This window comes from Onychostoma macrolepis, chromosome 05 (genome assembly GCF_012432095.1).
Source record: "Onychostoma macrolepis isolate SWU-2019 chromosome 05, ASM1243209v1, whole genome shotgun sequence".
Lineage (NCBI taxonomy): Eukaryota > Metazoa > Chordata > Actinopteri > Cypriniformes > Cyprinidae > Onychostoma > Onychostoma macrolepis.
Window position 1 is genome coordinate 9787009 of NC_081159.1, and position 15276 is coordinate 9802284.

The window sequence follows — 15276 nt, forward strand, 5'->3', positions numbered from 1 at the left end:
TTTTCACCAGGTGAAAGTAATAAATAAATAGAATAAAATATTAAATATTTTGAGCAAAATAAAGAATAATCTTATAAAAATGTGTAATAAAATAAAATAAATGCATATCTCCTGAAATCTCAAAAAATGTTTGGGATTATTACATAACATTATATTAGGACCCTAAATAGTCTGTAGCTAACAATGCTAAAGGGTTGTAGGTGGTTGCCACATTGTTAATATGAGGTGTTCTTCTGAGGGGTTTTAGGGTGTTTTTATGCAGTGCTAGAGTATTTTACTAGATGGTTGCTTACTGGTCAAACGTCAATCTAACTTTTCCTCTTTAATTTCACCAGCTGAAAATCATAAGTTTGATGTAAGTGATTACTTAGAAAATAAGCCTCTCCTCAATAAGACCTGCAATAAGACCTGTAATTTGAGGGATCATTTATGTCTCCAACACAGCTGGTGTAGGATGAGTTATCTGCCAAAGTTTAATACTTAAGGGTTAGAATGAGCAATAAACCTCACTAAGGATTTATGAAGCAAAATAAATCAAGCTGCATCATAAATGTGCATAAATAGGTAATGCAACACTGAAAAAGAACACACGGTGAGGCTAAGAAATAGTACTGTGCTCAAACCAGTGTATTCAACAAGCACTGTCTGACCCAGATAACAACACACAGTGAAATGTCTTTGGAGAAATACAATATAGGGGCATATCTGTGTCCCTTCCAATCACCATAGACATAGCCTTCCTAGTGGGCCATGATAACTCATTATATGAAGAGAAACAAGAGAAATCTGACAGCGGTGAAACTGGAATAAAAAGGGTCGAGTTCATTCTCGTTGGTTACACCAGCTTAAAGCAGTAACCTCCTGACCACCAGAGAGACATTCAAAGGCACACAACTATACAAATTGAGGAAATACGCTTCATGGAACCCAACAAAGAACATTAAACAAAGGCCGTAATCACCAGTAAAGCTAACAATCCGAGACAATCTCAGATATCCATACAGTTTATGTGTACATTCACTTCACTGAAGATGGTATAAAGGATTTCAGGAAAGTCGTAGTAGGGGCTCTATTGTTTTCAGTGAGAGAGAGAGAGAGAGTACGCCAGCTGTCTTTATGTGCTGCGAACAATGTCCAGCGGCTCAATGTTCGGTCAAGCATATCTTCCTGTGAAAAGCTAAACAATGGCATAGGGCTCTCACTAGACTAGATATGGGCCACAAGAATAGGTGAGGAACCACATCTCATTGCTTGATCAACATAAGCATGAGGAATTTGTTTTTAAGTGGAACTCCAAATGAAGAATTATAGCAGTGGTGGTTTCCTAATTTGTTGTGCAGTTGTTAAAAGGCTAAAATAAACTCAAAAAAGCCTTTGATGCAAATGATGTGAAATGATGAGAATGATTTTAATAAAGATGTAAAATGAGGGTGGCATCAGCAGGATATACTCAGACACAGGTATATTATCTACTTTATATACATTTTATAAAATATAAATTAGACATTTATTCATTTATTTGAGTCAATACACTGCCGTTCAAAACTTTAGGATCAGTAAGATTTTTTATGTTTTTTTTAAAGAAGTTTCAATACATCTCATCATTACAGAAAAAAACTGTACTTTTGAGAAATATTATTGCAATTTAAAATAACAGCTTTCTATTTGAATGTACTTTAAAATATCATTTATTCCTCTAAAGCAAAGCTGAATTTTCGGCATCATTAGTCCAGTCTTCAGTGTCACATGATTTTTCAGAAATTATTCTAATATGTCGATTTATAATCAATGTCGAAAACAGTTGTGCTGCTTAATATGTTTTTGGGACCTATGATACTTTTTGTCAGGATACTTTGATAAATAAAAAGTTAAAAAGAACTGTGTTTATTTCAAATATAAATTTTGTGTTTTATTCATTTTCACTTTTTATACTTTAAAGAATAAAAGAAAAAAAGTATCACAGGTTCCAAAAAAATAAAAAATAATAATAATAATAATATTAAGCACCACAACAGTTTCAACACTGGTAAGAAATCAAGATATCAGAATGATTTCTGAAGGATCATGTGACACTTAAGACTGGAGTAATGCCTGATGACAATTCAGTGCTGCATCACAGAAATCAATCATATTTTAAAGTATATTTGAAATTGCATTAATTTCACACAATATTACTGTTTTCTGTATTTTTGATCAAATAAATACAGCCTTCACGAGCTTAGGAGACACTGCTGTTTATACATAATTATTATTTAATAATAATAATAATAATAATAATGATACAAATCTATATAATAGTTATATTAATTATAACAATGATAATGTATGCTTTATAATTTTGTGCAAATTATATTAATTTGTACATAATTATGCATTATAAATATATTATATAAATTAATTAATTTACACATTCATACTATTTTATATAATTAAAATAATGAAATATATATAAAATATATAAATTATTATTATAAATGTATTTTATATACACTCAGCTAAATAAAAATTGAATAAAAATCAAAGTCAAAAATCTCAATCCCTAAATATGGCTTAGGATCCAAGTCTTTGGAAATTTTCCCCTTGAACGGTCTACCTGCTGATAATAATAATAATAACAACAACAACAACAACACTAATAATAATTATTATTATTATGATGATGATGATGATATTATTATTATTGACATTGTTATTGTTATTATATACTCAGCATTTATATATACTTAACATTTTATACTCAATATTTATTTGGGACATATACATATTTGGGACAAATTACATCTTTTGCAGTCCACATTTACATTGTTTTAAAAAAGATACAAGCGTTACTCACCATTTACAATGGCTTCTCCTTTTAGACTCTTAATCCCCCCAGGGACTGGGCTCCCATCCAGATAAAACGCAATAATTCCATCTTCCACAGCGATGACCACATGAACCCAAGTATTATCCTCTACAAATTTAGTTGCAGTAGCTCGTGCCACCTGTGAGCTGTTAGATCCTACGGTTGTGTAATGAAGCATAACAGTAACATGGGACTCATTAGTCTGGACCTGAACTCCATAATAGATAGTTCCATTCCTGTTGCCTTTAGAAACAATAAATCCATCTGTATTAGGCCTGGGCATCAGCCAGACTGACAGAGTAAAGTTAGCCAGGTTCTGTGGAACCTGTAGATGGGTTTCTGCACTGATGGATCCATAAGCTCCTGGAAGTCCAGAGAAGAAGAATGCATCGGTGCCTGCATGGCGTCTCCTGGCATGTGGTCGGAGCTCTACAGCCTGAGGAAAGGAGGCCATCAATATCAGGTCTTCCATGGGCGGGAGACCACGTGGGAAAGCTCCTGACAGGATTTCCCAGGCCACACGCACATCTCCAAAGGTGCCTTGCTGACGAAGTATGGTGAAGGATGTGATATCAAACATATCGTTGACTAACAAGACATCCTCGGCTACCTCACGCTCCAGACTCTCAGGGGCAATAGCGAAAACTCCAAATGGGTCGTCATTGAAGGGAATGAGAACAGATGCACTGAGGTCTTTCTCTGCCAATTTTCCTCCCTCACCAGGATAGCCACCTAAAGACAACGTTGTTTGAAATGTAGTAGATGTAATATATTTGCACATACAAAATAACTATACAACTTAAAGACCTCATGGAACAAGTGCAGTTTCACAGGAACGTTGTGCAGGACTTTTCAAAGGGATAATCCCAATTTTTTAGTTATGTTATGTATTGAAAAACAGTTTGATACTTAGTTGATTACAGGTGATATAATGGGGAAGGGCATTCTCAGTGTAGAGAGCATTTGATTGGACAACAGTTTGTGCAATGCATGTGTCCAAATTTTTGGTCCATTTTTCCAGAAAACAATACTTTCGTGGGGCCTTTAAAAACAATAAACAATAAAACTAAAACATTGACTGCTGATATTGATATTTACCTGAGATGTTCATAAGTCTGAGCTTATAAAACTCATTGAACTCTGGGAGCTTGTCTGAGATGGCCTCAAGAACAATAGGTTTTGTCTTCTCCCCTGTATGAAATACTATAGAACCAGATGTGTTCAGAAATTCTTGGTGAGGTTCAAGGGGAGTGTCGTTGGCAAACAGCTGCCAGTATATTGTGACATTTCCAAAGTGTCCTCTGTCTCGAAGAACACTGGAGACACAAAAGGAAACATTATTTCACAGAGAGTAGAACATAAATACTTATTTTCAAATGCTAAAAGACAGTGTTGTTTTATTTGAATCAAAGTCAATCTGCGCTATGAGATTTACATCTGGTTTAACTGTATAATAGAGATGGGGAATTGGAGACTCACTAAAAGTTATTGGTTCTTCCCTCCTCCACTGGTTTCTGAGAGGAATCCAGAGAGAATATCCCATTAGCATCGTCATTGGCCTCAATCACCACTGTAGCAGTGTCTCGACCATATACCACTGCATCACCTGACAAGACCCATATACAAACACACATAAGTACAGTATCACTCTCATAGTCTCTCACGTTTTTAAAATAGTATCTTGGGCTTACTATGGTTACATCAATTTAATACAATAAAAATATACATTTTACTTCAATATATAAAAGTGAAATGTTTTCTATTTTAAAGTGCAATTTATTTCTGTGATATCAAAGCTGAATTTTCAGCAGCCATTACTCCAGTCTTCAGTGTCACATGATCATTTAGAAATCAATCTACAATTCTGATTTGCTGCTCAAGAAATATTTCTTACTACAATCTGTGTTGAAAACTGTTGTGCTGCTTAATATTTTGTGGAGGCTGTTTTCTATGATGAATAGAAAGTATTTGTTTATTGAAAAAAAATAATAATAATTGAAAGGTAGCGTATATGGCAAACAATTGCAAACAATTATTGATTATTGGAATATTCATTGGTACCAAGCAATTTTTTTATATTTCATTACAGAATTACATTACAAATGTCATAAAAATGTGGCAATCTAGCACAAATAAGCATACAACTAAATTATCATGATAAAAATTCAATCATGCATAAATCCAGAAAGCTTTATAATGAAGAAAACAAACATTTTGTGCAGAATCCTTTTCAAATTTCTAATTAGCAAATGCTTGTGCTTTCAAATCTGTGGCAGCACATTTGTTTAACATTCACACATTGTAACTGTTATGCTAAACATCATTCTACAAGAAACACTGTTGTAATTGGTACAAGCTAACCACGGCAATCATATTATGATCTCAAAAGTTGTTTCACATCGTAATAACACCCAACATGTATCTGAACACAATCCCTCAGGGCAAGTGGTAAAGCCTCCAGACAGAAAACTCTTGGTGGGTTTGCTTTGTGATCAGCAGAAGGACAGTTCTGTAATTAACTTTCTACAGTCACCCAGCCCTTTTCATGAATGTGTGCGTGTTCCACAATACAAGGATTAGAGAGGACTTTTGAGAGTCGAGGCCAATCAACAGAGCTCTGTGTGAATCAAAACAAACGTTTAATGGGGTGGATTTATTGCCTCTACAGAGCAGAGCTGGAGAGCAGTATTTGTCTCACAGAGTGGGAATTTAATGAAGCTAATTGGGCAACATAGACAATGCACTTAAAAGTTGGGGATTTGAAGGGCTGGTAAAAGAAGTCACCCAAAATAATGCAGCACAATGCAAAAGTCAATGCATGTTGAAAGGGACCAGAACTTTGCAACATAAAATGCACTGAATATATGGTTAATTGAAAGCTGAGGACGTGACAAACCTGTGGCGTTGAAGAGAACTATGTAGAATGGTTCATCTGTCTCTGGTGTGTCGTCATCTACCACCGCAACCGATATGTTCTTCATCCACTCTCCAAAATCAAAGATCAACATTGAGTCATTACTCAGTGGAGTGAAGTCTCCCGGTGATGTGTCACCATACTCAAAACGATACTTCACTGTGGTGATAAAGTTAGCAGGCCCAGCTCGCAGAATGGTGAAATTGGCCATGCCCCCTTCTTGCACCCTCTGAACCACAGGCTCTATAAAACATTACAAAGGAAGAACAAATTTAGAAATTATTTTAATATTGTTACAGTGAGCAGCTATATCACTATAATTTACCACATCAATAAATTCAATAATAAAACAGATACATTTTCAGCAGTCATTACTGCCCCCCTTAATGTCCCCAATATTTTGAACAGTTTCTCACAATTGTGACTTTATATTTAATTGTAACATTAAACATTACTTCTCAAAATTGTTGCCTTATATCCCACAATATGAATTTATGTCACACTATGACTTTATTTTATTGCTCACAATTTTTATTTTATTTTTAACTCAGAAGCAGAAACAGGTTCCACCATATAAAATAAAAAAAAATTAAAAAAGGTAATTGCGACATTTTATCTGACAATTCTGACTATTTTATTGTAATTGCGAGTTTACAGAGATATAAACTCGCAATTCTGACTGTTTTTTTCGTAATTGTGAGTTTACAGAGATACAAACTCGCATTTCTGACTTTTTTTTTCTCAGAATTGCGAAATATAATAAACTCACAATTGCAAGTCATAAAGTGGGATTAAAAACTCACAATTCTGACTTTTGCATCTCGAAATTCTGTCTTTTTTTCTTGCAGTTCTGACTGTGACATATAAACTCCCAATTGCGAGTTATAAAGTCCAGTTCTCAGGGGGAAAAAAAAAGTTTCTTCATCGCAATTGCGAGTTTATGAAAAAAGTCAGAACTGCGAGTTTATATCTTTATATCTAACTCTGACTTTATAACTTGCAACTGCAAGTTTATATCTCAATTCTGAAAAAAATAAAAATAGAATTGTGATATAAAAAGTCACAATTACCTTTTTTTTTTTTTTTTAATTCAGTGGCGGAAATGGGGGTTCCATACCTTTGTATCATTTTTAGGGGATTTCGCACTGCATAGTTCTAAGAACTTACGTAGTTCTAAGAAAAGCCAGCATGGTGGTTCCTAGAGAACCAATTTCTCCCTCTGAACATTTTCCTGGTCACATTCACACCGGCAGAAAGAATTCTGAAGCGGCTAACAATGATGTCTTTATTCGCGGCATTTACAAATTTATAAATGTTTTCCATGGCGTGGAGTAAATATTTTTACACTGCTTTTTAAATGCTGGGTACCTGGTGTTTCGTATGCGTTTGGCCAATCAGCGTACTCTTACGTCACTGGTAGTTCCTACTGTTTTAGACCCTATTCTAAAGTAGGAGCTAATTTAGTTCCCCCAAATGGAGCTCCTAGAACTAAATACATTCGCAGTTCCTGCGATGTGAACATGCCAAAAAGCGGGAACTTCCGCCAATTGTTCTAGGAATTCTAAAAAGGTTCCTCTGGTGCAAAAGCTCCTTTTGTCTTCAAATTAATATGTACATTGTATTGAATGACAAACATACCAGCAAAATACATTGGATCATCATTCTCACGAATTCTTAAGCTCGCACTGAGAATGTTTCCTAGTCTTGCTCCACCAGTTGTATTCAGAAGGGTGATGGTGAAATTTTCAGTTTTCTCTGGGATCTGCATCAAACAAAAAATTAATCTTAACTACAGATATGCTTCTCCTTTAAACATAAGTATCTACTTATGATATTACGAACTGCTGAAGCTTACCTCATCTGGCATAGAAAATAGGGTGAGGTTCTTCAGATACTCCCCTTCGGCAAAGACGATCTCACCCTGCACTGGGTTGATATCTCCCGAATAGGTTGGCTCGAGAATCCAAAAGACTGACACGTTCCCAAATCTACCCCTGCTTCTCCCAATGGGGTAGGATGCTATCATACATAATGATGTTATATTAAACAGATTCTAAAAGAAAAGAAAGTTAAGTGACCCGGAGCTGTAGCTTATAGATCTCCGTACCTGATTGAGTATCCATGGCTTTGCTTTCATTGACGGTGAAGTCTAAGCCAGGCTGAATAAACTCAATGACCCCAAATGGGTCATCACTCTTACGCACGGTAATGTTGACCTGCCTTCGGTTCCCAAGGCGACTAGCTGGCGTGCTGTGGCTACTAAGGACCACTGAGAATGTCTCATCTAGCTGAAGACAAACCATCAGACAATCTTTTAGAAGTCACGTTCACTTACATTTTGAATTTCCAAACATATGTAAAGTGTTAAATAAATCCTAACATTACAGGAAGTAAGGAACTACGTAGATCATCCTTTATGTAACACAGGGTCATTTAATTAGAGGACAGTATTATAATAAATGTTAGTGAGCCTTAATCATTAGTCCTGAGTACTTACCTCTGGTATCCCATCAGGCTTGGCTACCAGGGCCACCATCACCTCTCTCTCCCCTGGCTGGAACTCTAGGATCCCCGTGGCCCCATAAAACTGAGCATTTCCAGAAGGAATCACTGTATATCGTATGAGCTGGTTTAGTAGCTGCCCCTGCTCTCTGATCACCCTCAGTTCAACTGTTTCCCCCTCCTGCATAGCCAACAAATCATCCAAACATGTCACATGTCACATGTCCAAGTAATTCCAATGAAAAACATAAATGAAAGTTACGTTTAGTTAATTTGTCAATCTGTATGACTACTGACTGTGTTGATTAATGAAAAAAAGGGAATATATTATACTAATTATACTGGTGACCATTTACAAAGTATACAGTTATATATTTATAAAAATTAAAGTGTTGATGTTTAAAATTAAAATGAATATAAAATATGAATAATTCAATAAAAATAATAGTAAATAAATAAGAAAATAAAGAAAATTTAATCATAAAGTGAATGAATGAATGAATGCACTATGTCTTACATTGATAATCCAAGGTCCTTTGGAGACTGGTGAAAACTCAAATACTCCTCCAGGGTCATCGTTCTCCAGAATAACAATTTCTCGGCTAGTGAAACCTGGTTTAAGTATCTGGTTGTCCACATTTGTCCTGTACAGCAATATGGTGACAATCAGTGACACTGTAAAGTTATATTATTGGAAAGCAGAAAAAAAAAAAATCTACTATGAAATATTACAGTATGGTAGATTATAATGCACAGTCATGTTTTGTTTTAAGCAGTACGGGCTGATTTATATGACATAAAATGCATGATATAAGGAAAAATGATTACCAGTATTCTATGACAAACTATTTGCCAGATTCATATTTTGGATATGTATGAGTGTGGTCACGTCAGAATTTGAAAGTGTCTCAGATTGCTTGGCCTAAGGCCTCTTGGTTATGCTGATTTGACAAGTCACGTTTTAGAGCAACCCACTATCCTCCCTTCTCAGCAGGGGACTTGTGTATAAACCGAGCTTGGCTTGGTCTGAGCTAGCACTGAAGGCTCCAGATAATTAGTAAAATGGCTGACAAAGAGCTTGCAAGAGAAGTGTTCTAAACAAATGCATTCAGACGATGTGCTGCATGCATACAAACACTGATGTTTTTACAGGACAGGATAAAGGAACTCCGTAAATGAGGTGCTAAATGAGTACAAGCAGCGTTTGCCTGCATCCAAGTGTGGTCACCCCCAACATATACAAACACACTCTTACTATTCATTTCACACACCCAGATAAAAGAGACATACCCCATCGAAACGTTAAGACAAAGCCTCTGAAAGTTCAGAGTGGATGCTTTTCCACATAAAGAGTTGATTCACAGCACACAATAAGGCAAGGTCTTTCTAGTACACACTTACCCGAAGTACACTACAAAGCGAGCGGTTTCTACCCTGCGAAGGGAGAGTGAAGGGAGGACAAAGAGTGTCCCAGCACAATGATTACAAGATATTTCCCAGATTAAAGGAAAAGACTGAAAGGGGTCATCAGGTAAAACTTCAGAAGGTCACCAACACTTTGATCCACCATACAATATAATGGATCCAAAAAGTATTTGGACTTAAATCACACTTTAAAACATCTCAATGTCATTATAACAAGTTAAACAGACCTGTCTAATGTAAGAATGACGGTCTCATTGATCTCTGGGATATCATCCGCCATTACAGTGATGTTAATCACTGCTTCACTTTGTCCTGAGAGGAACCTGACCGATCCAGTGAAAGGTGAAATGTCACCCTCAGAGACATCTTCTCTGTTCTCGCCAGCGGGCCGCAGACTCCAGAAGACCACTGCCTGGCCATCCGTCCCATCTCGCCTCAGTTGAAGAGTTATCTAGAGGCAGAGAAAATCATTTTTCACATGATTAATTCATCCAAGAATACAGTAGGGTACAAAAGTCTGAGACCATATTAAAATGTGTTTTTTTTTTCTTCTTGATTTCCAACAACAAAATAAAAATATTTAGAATTTTGAAATATGTAAAGAAATAAATGTCCAGGAGAGTGTTTTATACCAAGCTGACGTTTGAATCTTCTGGTTCCAGCGCCACCACTGTCTGATTACTGGTGAAACCAATCTCTCCATTAGCAATATCTGGTGTGATGATCAGGGAGATGTTCAAAGCTCCTCCAAAGCGAGGACTCACAGATGGGATTTGTGGGAAGATGTTCACCAACTGCACACTGTCCAACTAACGAAAGACATGAATCAATCACTTGTTAACACGACTGTTTTTAACAGTTTCAAAAAGCAAACAACAACTGTCAGTTGGAAATGTTAAATTCTTTTAAAGGGATAGTTCACCCAAAACTGTGTCCTCATTTACTCACCCTTGTGTTGTTCTAATATCATATGCCCTTCTTTCTCTTTTGGACCACAGAAAGAGATACATTTTTTTTTAAAAGTCCCATTGTCCATATAATGGCAGTATTTGGTAATCAACATCAAGCTTTTAAAAAAGACACAAAAGTATCACAGAGTTGTTAAATGATATGTTTTAACATATTATTATTTAATGAACAATTCTGACTTGGCCGTTGGTCTCAAGTTTGCTTCTCACCAAACCCTGTCATGTACCTGCAGAATTGGAAAATATGGCCCGTGACGCGTCTTTTTTAAAAGCTTGATGTTGATTTCAATTATACAGACAAGCACACAAGGAACTTTTTTTTTTATCTCCTTTTGTGGTCTGAAAAAAAAAAAGAGGGGCATACAGCATTAGAACAACACAAGTGAAACTAAATGATGACATAATTTCCATTGTTGGGTGAACTATATCTTTAAAGTGTCAAACCATGCTTTTAATACTATAGAACAAAAACATTTCATAAAACAATGAACTACTCTGCCTGTCAAACAAGCACTTCACATGCTTGGTCATCCTCTTCTGAGATGCTATGAGAGCATGTTTGCTCTCTTTCAAGGGCTCTTGTACTGCTTCTCTGCATCGCTTAACCAACAAGACAACATGCATCCCATGACAAGCCAGAAGCCTTACACTTTTTTAAGTATTTTGAAAGAATTCACTTATGCTTACCAAGGCTGAATTTATGTATTTGCTCAAAAATGCATTAAAACAGTAATATTGCGAAACAGTAATACTGTAATCTGTGTTAATATGTTGAAATACAATTTAAATCCAGTGATTTAATTTGCAGCAGCCATTACTCCAGGCTTTAGTATCACACGATCCTTCAGAAATCATACTAATAAGCTGACTTGGTGCTCAAGAAGCATTTCTTACTCTTTTCTCTGTTCTCTTATGAAAACAGGTTTACTGCCTAATAAGCTTCACCTCAAACCTCAGAAACCTCAATTTACTTAGTTGTATTATTTTTTTTTTCACAAACATATCCTACCTGAATCAGGAAATGAGCCCCGTTTTGCAAGAAGGCATCATTGCGGATTGGCAAGATGAGTTGAGCTCGTGACTGCCCGGAACTGAACAGCACACTGTTGACACTTGTTCCATTCAGCACCCCATCCCTGGCTCGTGATGGGTCCAACGGTCTGGCAGGTATGTAGAGGACAGATAGGGTAAGTCGCACCTCTCCCATGGTCCCCCCTTCTCTGAGGAAACTAAGTGACAGGAAGCGTCCCTCTGGTTGACTCTGAATACTTTGATTCTCTCTTGGATGAAACCTAAATTGACCATAGACATCATCACTGTCCTGAATGAAGAACACCATCTGTGAAGGAAGAACAACATATTGACTTCAGTTTCCTTACAGGAAGGTTACAGACGATTAATCATTTCAATCACTCGTCTTTTAGTTTGTGTCAGCAACCAAATATACAGTAATGCATTTATGGTACATGAGATTTCTTCACAATAAACGTTAACATGCATAATGTTTTGGAAGTATGTGGTACACAAAAGAAGATATTTGTATTGAATGTTGGTATTTAAACAGTTTTGGTGACCATTGACTTCCATTGTCAAAACAAACAGAAAGAGTCATACAGAGTTGGAACAACATGAAGGTGGGTAAATGACAGAATGGTCTTTTTTTGCGTAAACTACCCCTTTAAGGATTATACACAGGTATTGCACAACTAGAGGTTAATTCTTCTAATACCGTAGTCCTACTGCCAAAAAGAGGACTTAGACAACTTCAAAGCTCAAGTATTGGTTATGTTACGCTCACATAAAGCTGTTTTTGAATGGAAAAATATAAACTATTTAACAAAATTACAAGCACATTTCTGTTCACTTGCACAAAACATTTACACATTTCTGACATTTCAAATCCTCTGAACTGTCTTGCCCAGATTTCCAATGAAAACAAATTACTGTAAACATCAGTTTTGTTTTGTAACTCCAACCATAACATTGAGGAAAACGTTATATATGCTTTTAATAGAAAAAAAAACACGTTTGCAACCAAAGCATTGCTTTAAAATTCTGTTTCCTCCTGTGATGAACTCTAAAATAACCAGATCTTTTCCTCTCTATATTGAAACCTGTAACACACAGCAATAAACAAATTTCACCACTCATTACATTGAACGTAACATTAAACTATCTGTGTGAAACTTACAGTGAACCAATCACAGAAAGCCATTCTCTTTCATTAGACCTCACGAGAGTGTAAAAATAGCATTCATGAGCTAGTTTATGACTCTGTCATTTACCCAAGCCTCATAAGACCAAGGCACAAGACTTTTTTCAGTAAATTTAGGAACAGCTGACATAAATAAGTTCTTCACAATTAGTCTTCACATCCTGCAGAGTCAATTCAGCTATCATAAACTTATGATCACATTTATGGGTAATGATGGGTTTAAACATTAACTCGGGTCGGATTTATCCTCTCCTTTCACACATAATCAAACTCGCAACAGATAAGTTATAAAGAGAACACGCAGCCACCCACAGGCTCTGCTGCGTGCTATTTTGTGCTGGGACCACATGAAGGGAACACCCAAGTGACACTCAGTGTAACCAGCAGTCTGTGATGCCGGTGTGCCAGAGAGACACATGTGTCTCATTTTACGCCACATCCGCTTTAAACGGACTAAGTGCTGCCCAGATGGTAACTAAGAACCAGCTCTGATCTGGGAACTTCCTTCCTTGACGAGGGGTATGAGCCAGAGTAAGACAACAACCTCCCTGGATGTCTCACCACAAGCCTCCGAGTGAGGTCCAAAAGGGATCTGCTACCACGGCTGTCTGAAACTGAGCATAAAAGTCTAGAATATCATTATAGTGGGTGCCATGTCAACATTTAAGACAACCAGTGCCTGGGCACATTATGAATAATAACATTTTCCTTCCAAAAATTAAAGAGAGTGCTTCAAGCTGTCATCAAAGTCAGCTTGCACTTTCATCTTTCATAAGTAAATCCACCTCAGAACTGAGCCACCACCGATCTATGATCCAAACACATTCTCTAAATGCATTAACTAAAAACCAAGCACAAGCCAAGCACTCACTTCCATCGGCTCATCCACTTCGGCCCCTCCTTGTACAGATCCTGGGATCAGTCTGAGGATGAAGGCTTCTGCCTCTTCATGAAGGTTGTCCTGAGTGATATTTAAAGGCAGTACAGCATTCATCTGGCCTTCAGCAAACCTCAGGGTACCTGATTCAGGATTAAGGTCGACAGAGACTGGAGTCCTATCCGTGGAGTTTCTTGTTATATTCCAGCTAACTGAAACAGCTCCATGAGTTCCTCCATTCCTCACAATGATGATGCCTTCGTATCTGAAACAGAGAAACACAAATTAGATATACTACAGATATTGTGGATAGCAACATTAAAAAAAAACAATCTCACTCAGGAACACAAACACCTACTCAGATTCTTATTCAGTCTATGCTAAACCAGAATAGGACAACCAGCTACCAGTACAAGTAATGTATATGACATTACTAAAAATGAAATACCAAACAAAAAAGACAAAATACCAGCTTAAAACTGAATAATGATACAAGCATTTATACAGTAATTATAATTATAATTTATGATATCTTATATAGCATACACTACCGTTAAAAGGTTTGGGGTCAGTAAATTAATACTATTCAGCAAGGACGCATTAAACTGATCAAAAGTAACAGTAAATACATTTATAATGTTACAAAAAATGCTCTTTTGATATTTAAAGTCATGACTGTTTTCAAAATTGATATAATAATAATAATAATTTAAAAAAAAACATTTCTTGAGTTGCAAATCATCATATTAGAATGCTTTCTGAAGGATTATATGACACTGAACATCGGAGTAATGATGGTAAATTCAGCTTTGCCATCACAAAAATAAATTACATTTTAAAATATATTAAAATAGAAAACAGTTATTTCAAACTGTAACACTATTTCACAATATTACTGTTTCTACTGTATTTCTGTTCAAATAAATGCAGTCTAAAGAACATTTTTAAAAATCTGACCTAATTTTTTTAATGGTGCTGTACAGATGCATATGAAGAGTTTATTTGCAAAAACAGATAACTCAGTTTTTATTTTTTTTATTTCAAAAATCATGTTTTTTTATTATATTATCATGTTTTTATTGTGTTTTATGATGTTAGTTAGTTGTTAAATACGGAGTTATCTGTTTTTGCAAATGAACTGTTCATATATTATATTCATCAATTTTACACATTTAAAAAATTTTGGAACAATTTTTATTGTCACTGCCACAAAAATAAATTGAAATGAGTAGTAACTACTAATGTGATTTCAGAAAGAGTGCCAACCTGCCATGTGCATTTTTGATAGGATAAAGGGACTATTATTTATTTAAGACAAGTTACCCACTATTAATTAAATAATGACCTGTTAGAGAAAGTGTTGTTATACTGTAAACAAGGTCTTCAACCTGGAGAACCACTGTCCTGAAATTCCAACACACTTGCTTGTGATTTTCCAAGAGATCCTGAGGACTTTCATTAGCTGGTTCATGTGTGTTTGATTAGGGCTAGAGCAAATCTCTGTAGGACAGTGGGTGTCCAGAAACAGGG

General features: G+C 36.0%; 1 protein-coding gene across 4 annotated transcripts in view; it reads right to left on the bottom strand.

The window, feature by feature from the left end:
- The window catches only part of adgrv1 (adhesion G protein-coupled receptor V1), a 139393-nt gene that overhangs the window by 92795 nt on the left and 31322 nt on the right, over positions 1 to 15276 (bottom strand). For all 4 annotated transcript variants that reach the window (XR_009271335.1, XR_009271336.1, XM_058775838.1 and 1 more), the window contains exons 9-21: positions 13741 to 14011; positions 11664 to 11993; positions 10319 to 10495; positions 9914 to 10137; positions 8779 to 8905; positions 8257 to 8442; positions 7867 to 8047; positions 7615 to 7778; positions 7398 to 7521; positions 5742 to 6002; positions 4325 to 4451; positions 3944 to 4161; positions 2834 to 3577 (exon numbers count right to left, since the gene is read on the bottom strand). Coding sequence is in view for 2 of the 4 variants with exons in the window: in XM_058775838.1 (XP_058631821.1) it covers positions 2834 to 3577; positions 3944 to 4161; positions 4325 to 4451; positions 5742 to 6002; positions 7398 to 7521; positions 7615 to 7778; positions 7867 to 8047; positions 8257 to 8442; positions 8779 to 8905; positions 9914 to 10137; positions 10319 to 10495; positions 11664 to 11993; positions 13741 to 14011 (3134 nt within the window). In the remaining 2 variants the exon portion in view is untranslated. The remainder of the gene's footprint in view (positions 1 to 2833; positions 3578 to 3943; positions 4162 to 4324; positions 4452 to 5741; positions 6003 to 7397; positions 7522 to 7614; positions 7779 to 7866; positions 8048 to 8256; positions 8443 to 8778; positions 8906 to 9913; positions 10138 to 10318; positions 10496 to 11663; positions 11994 to 13740; positions 14012 to 15276) is intronic.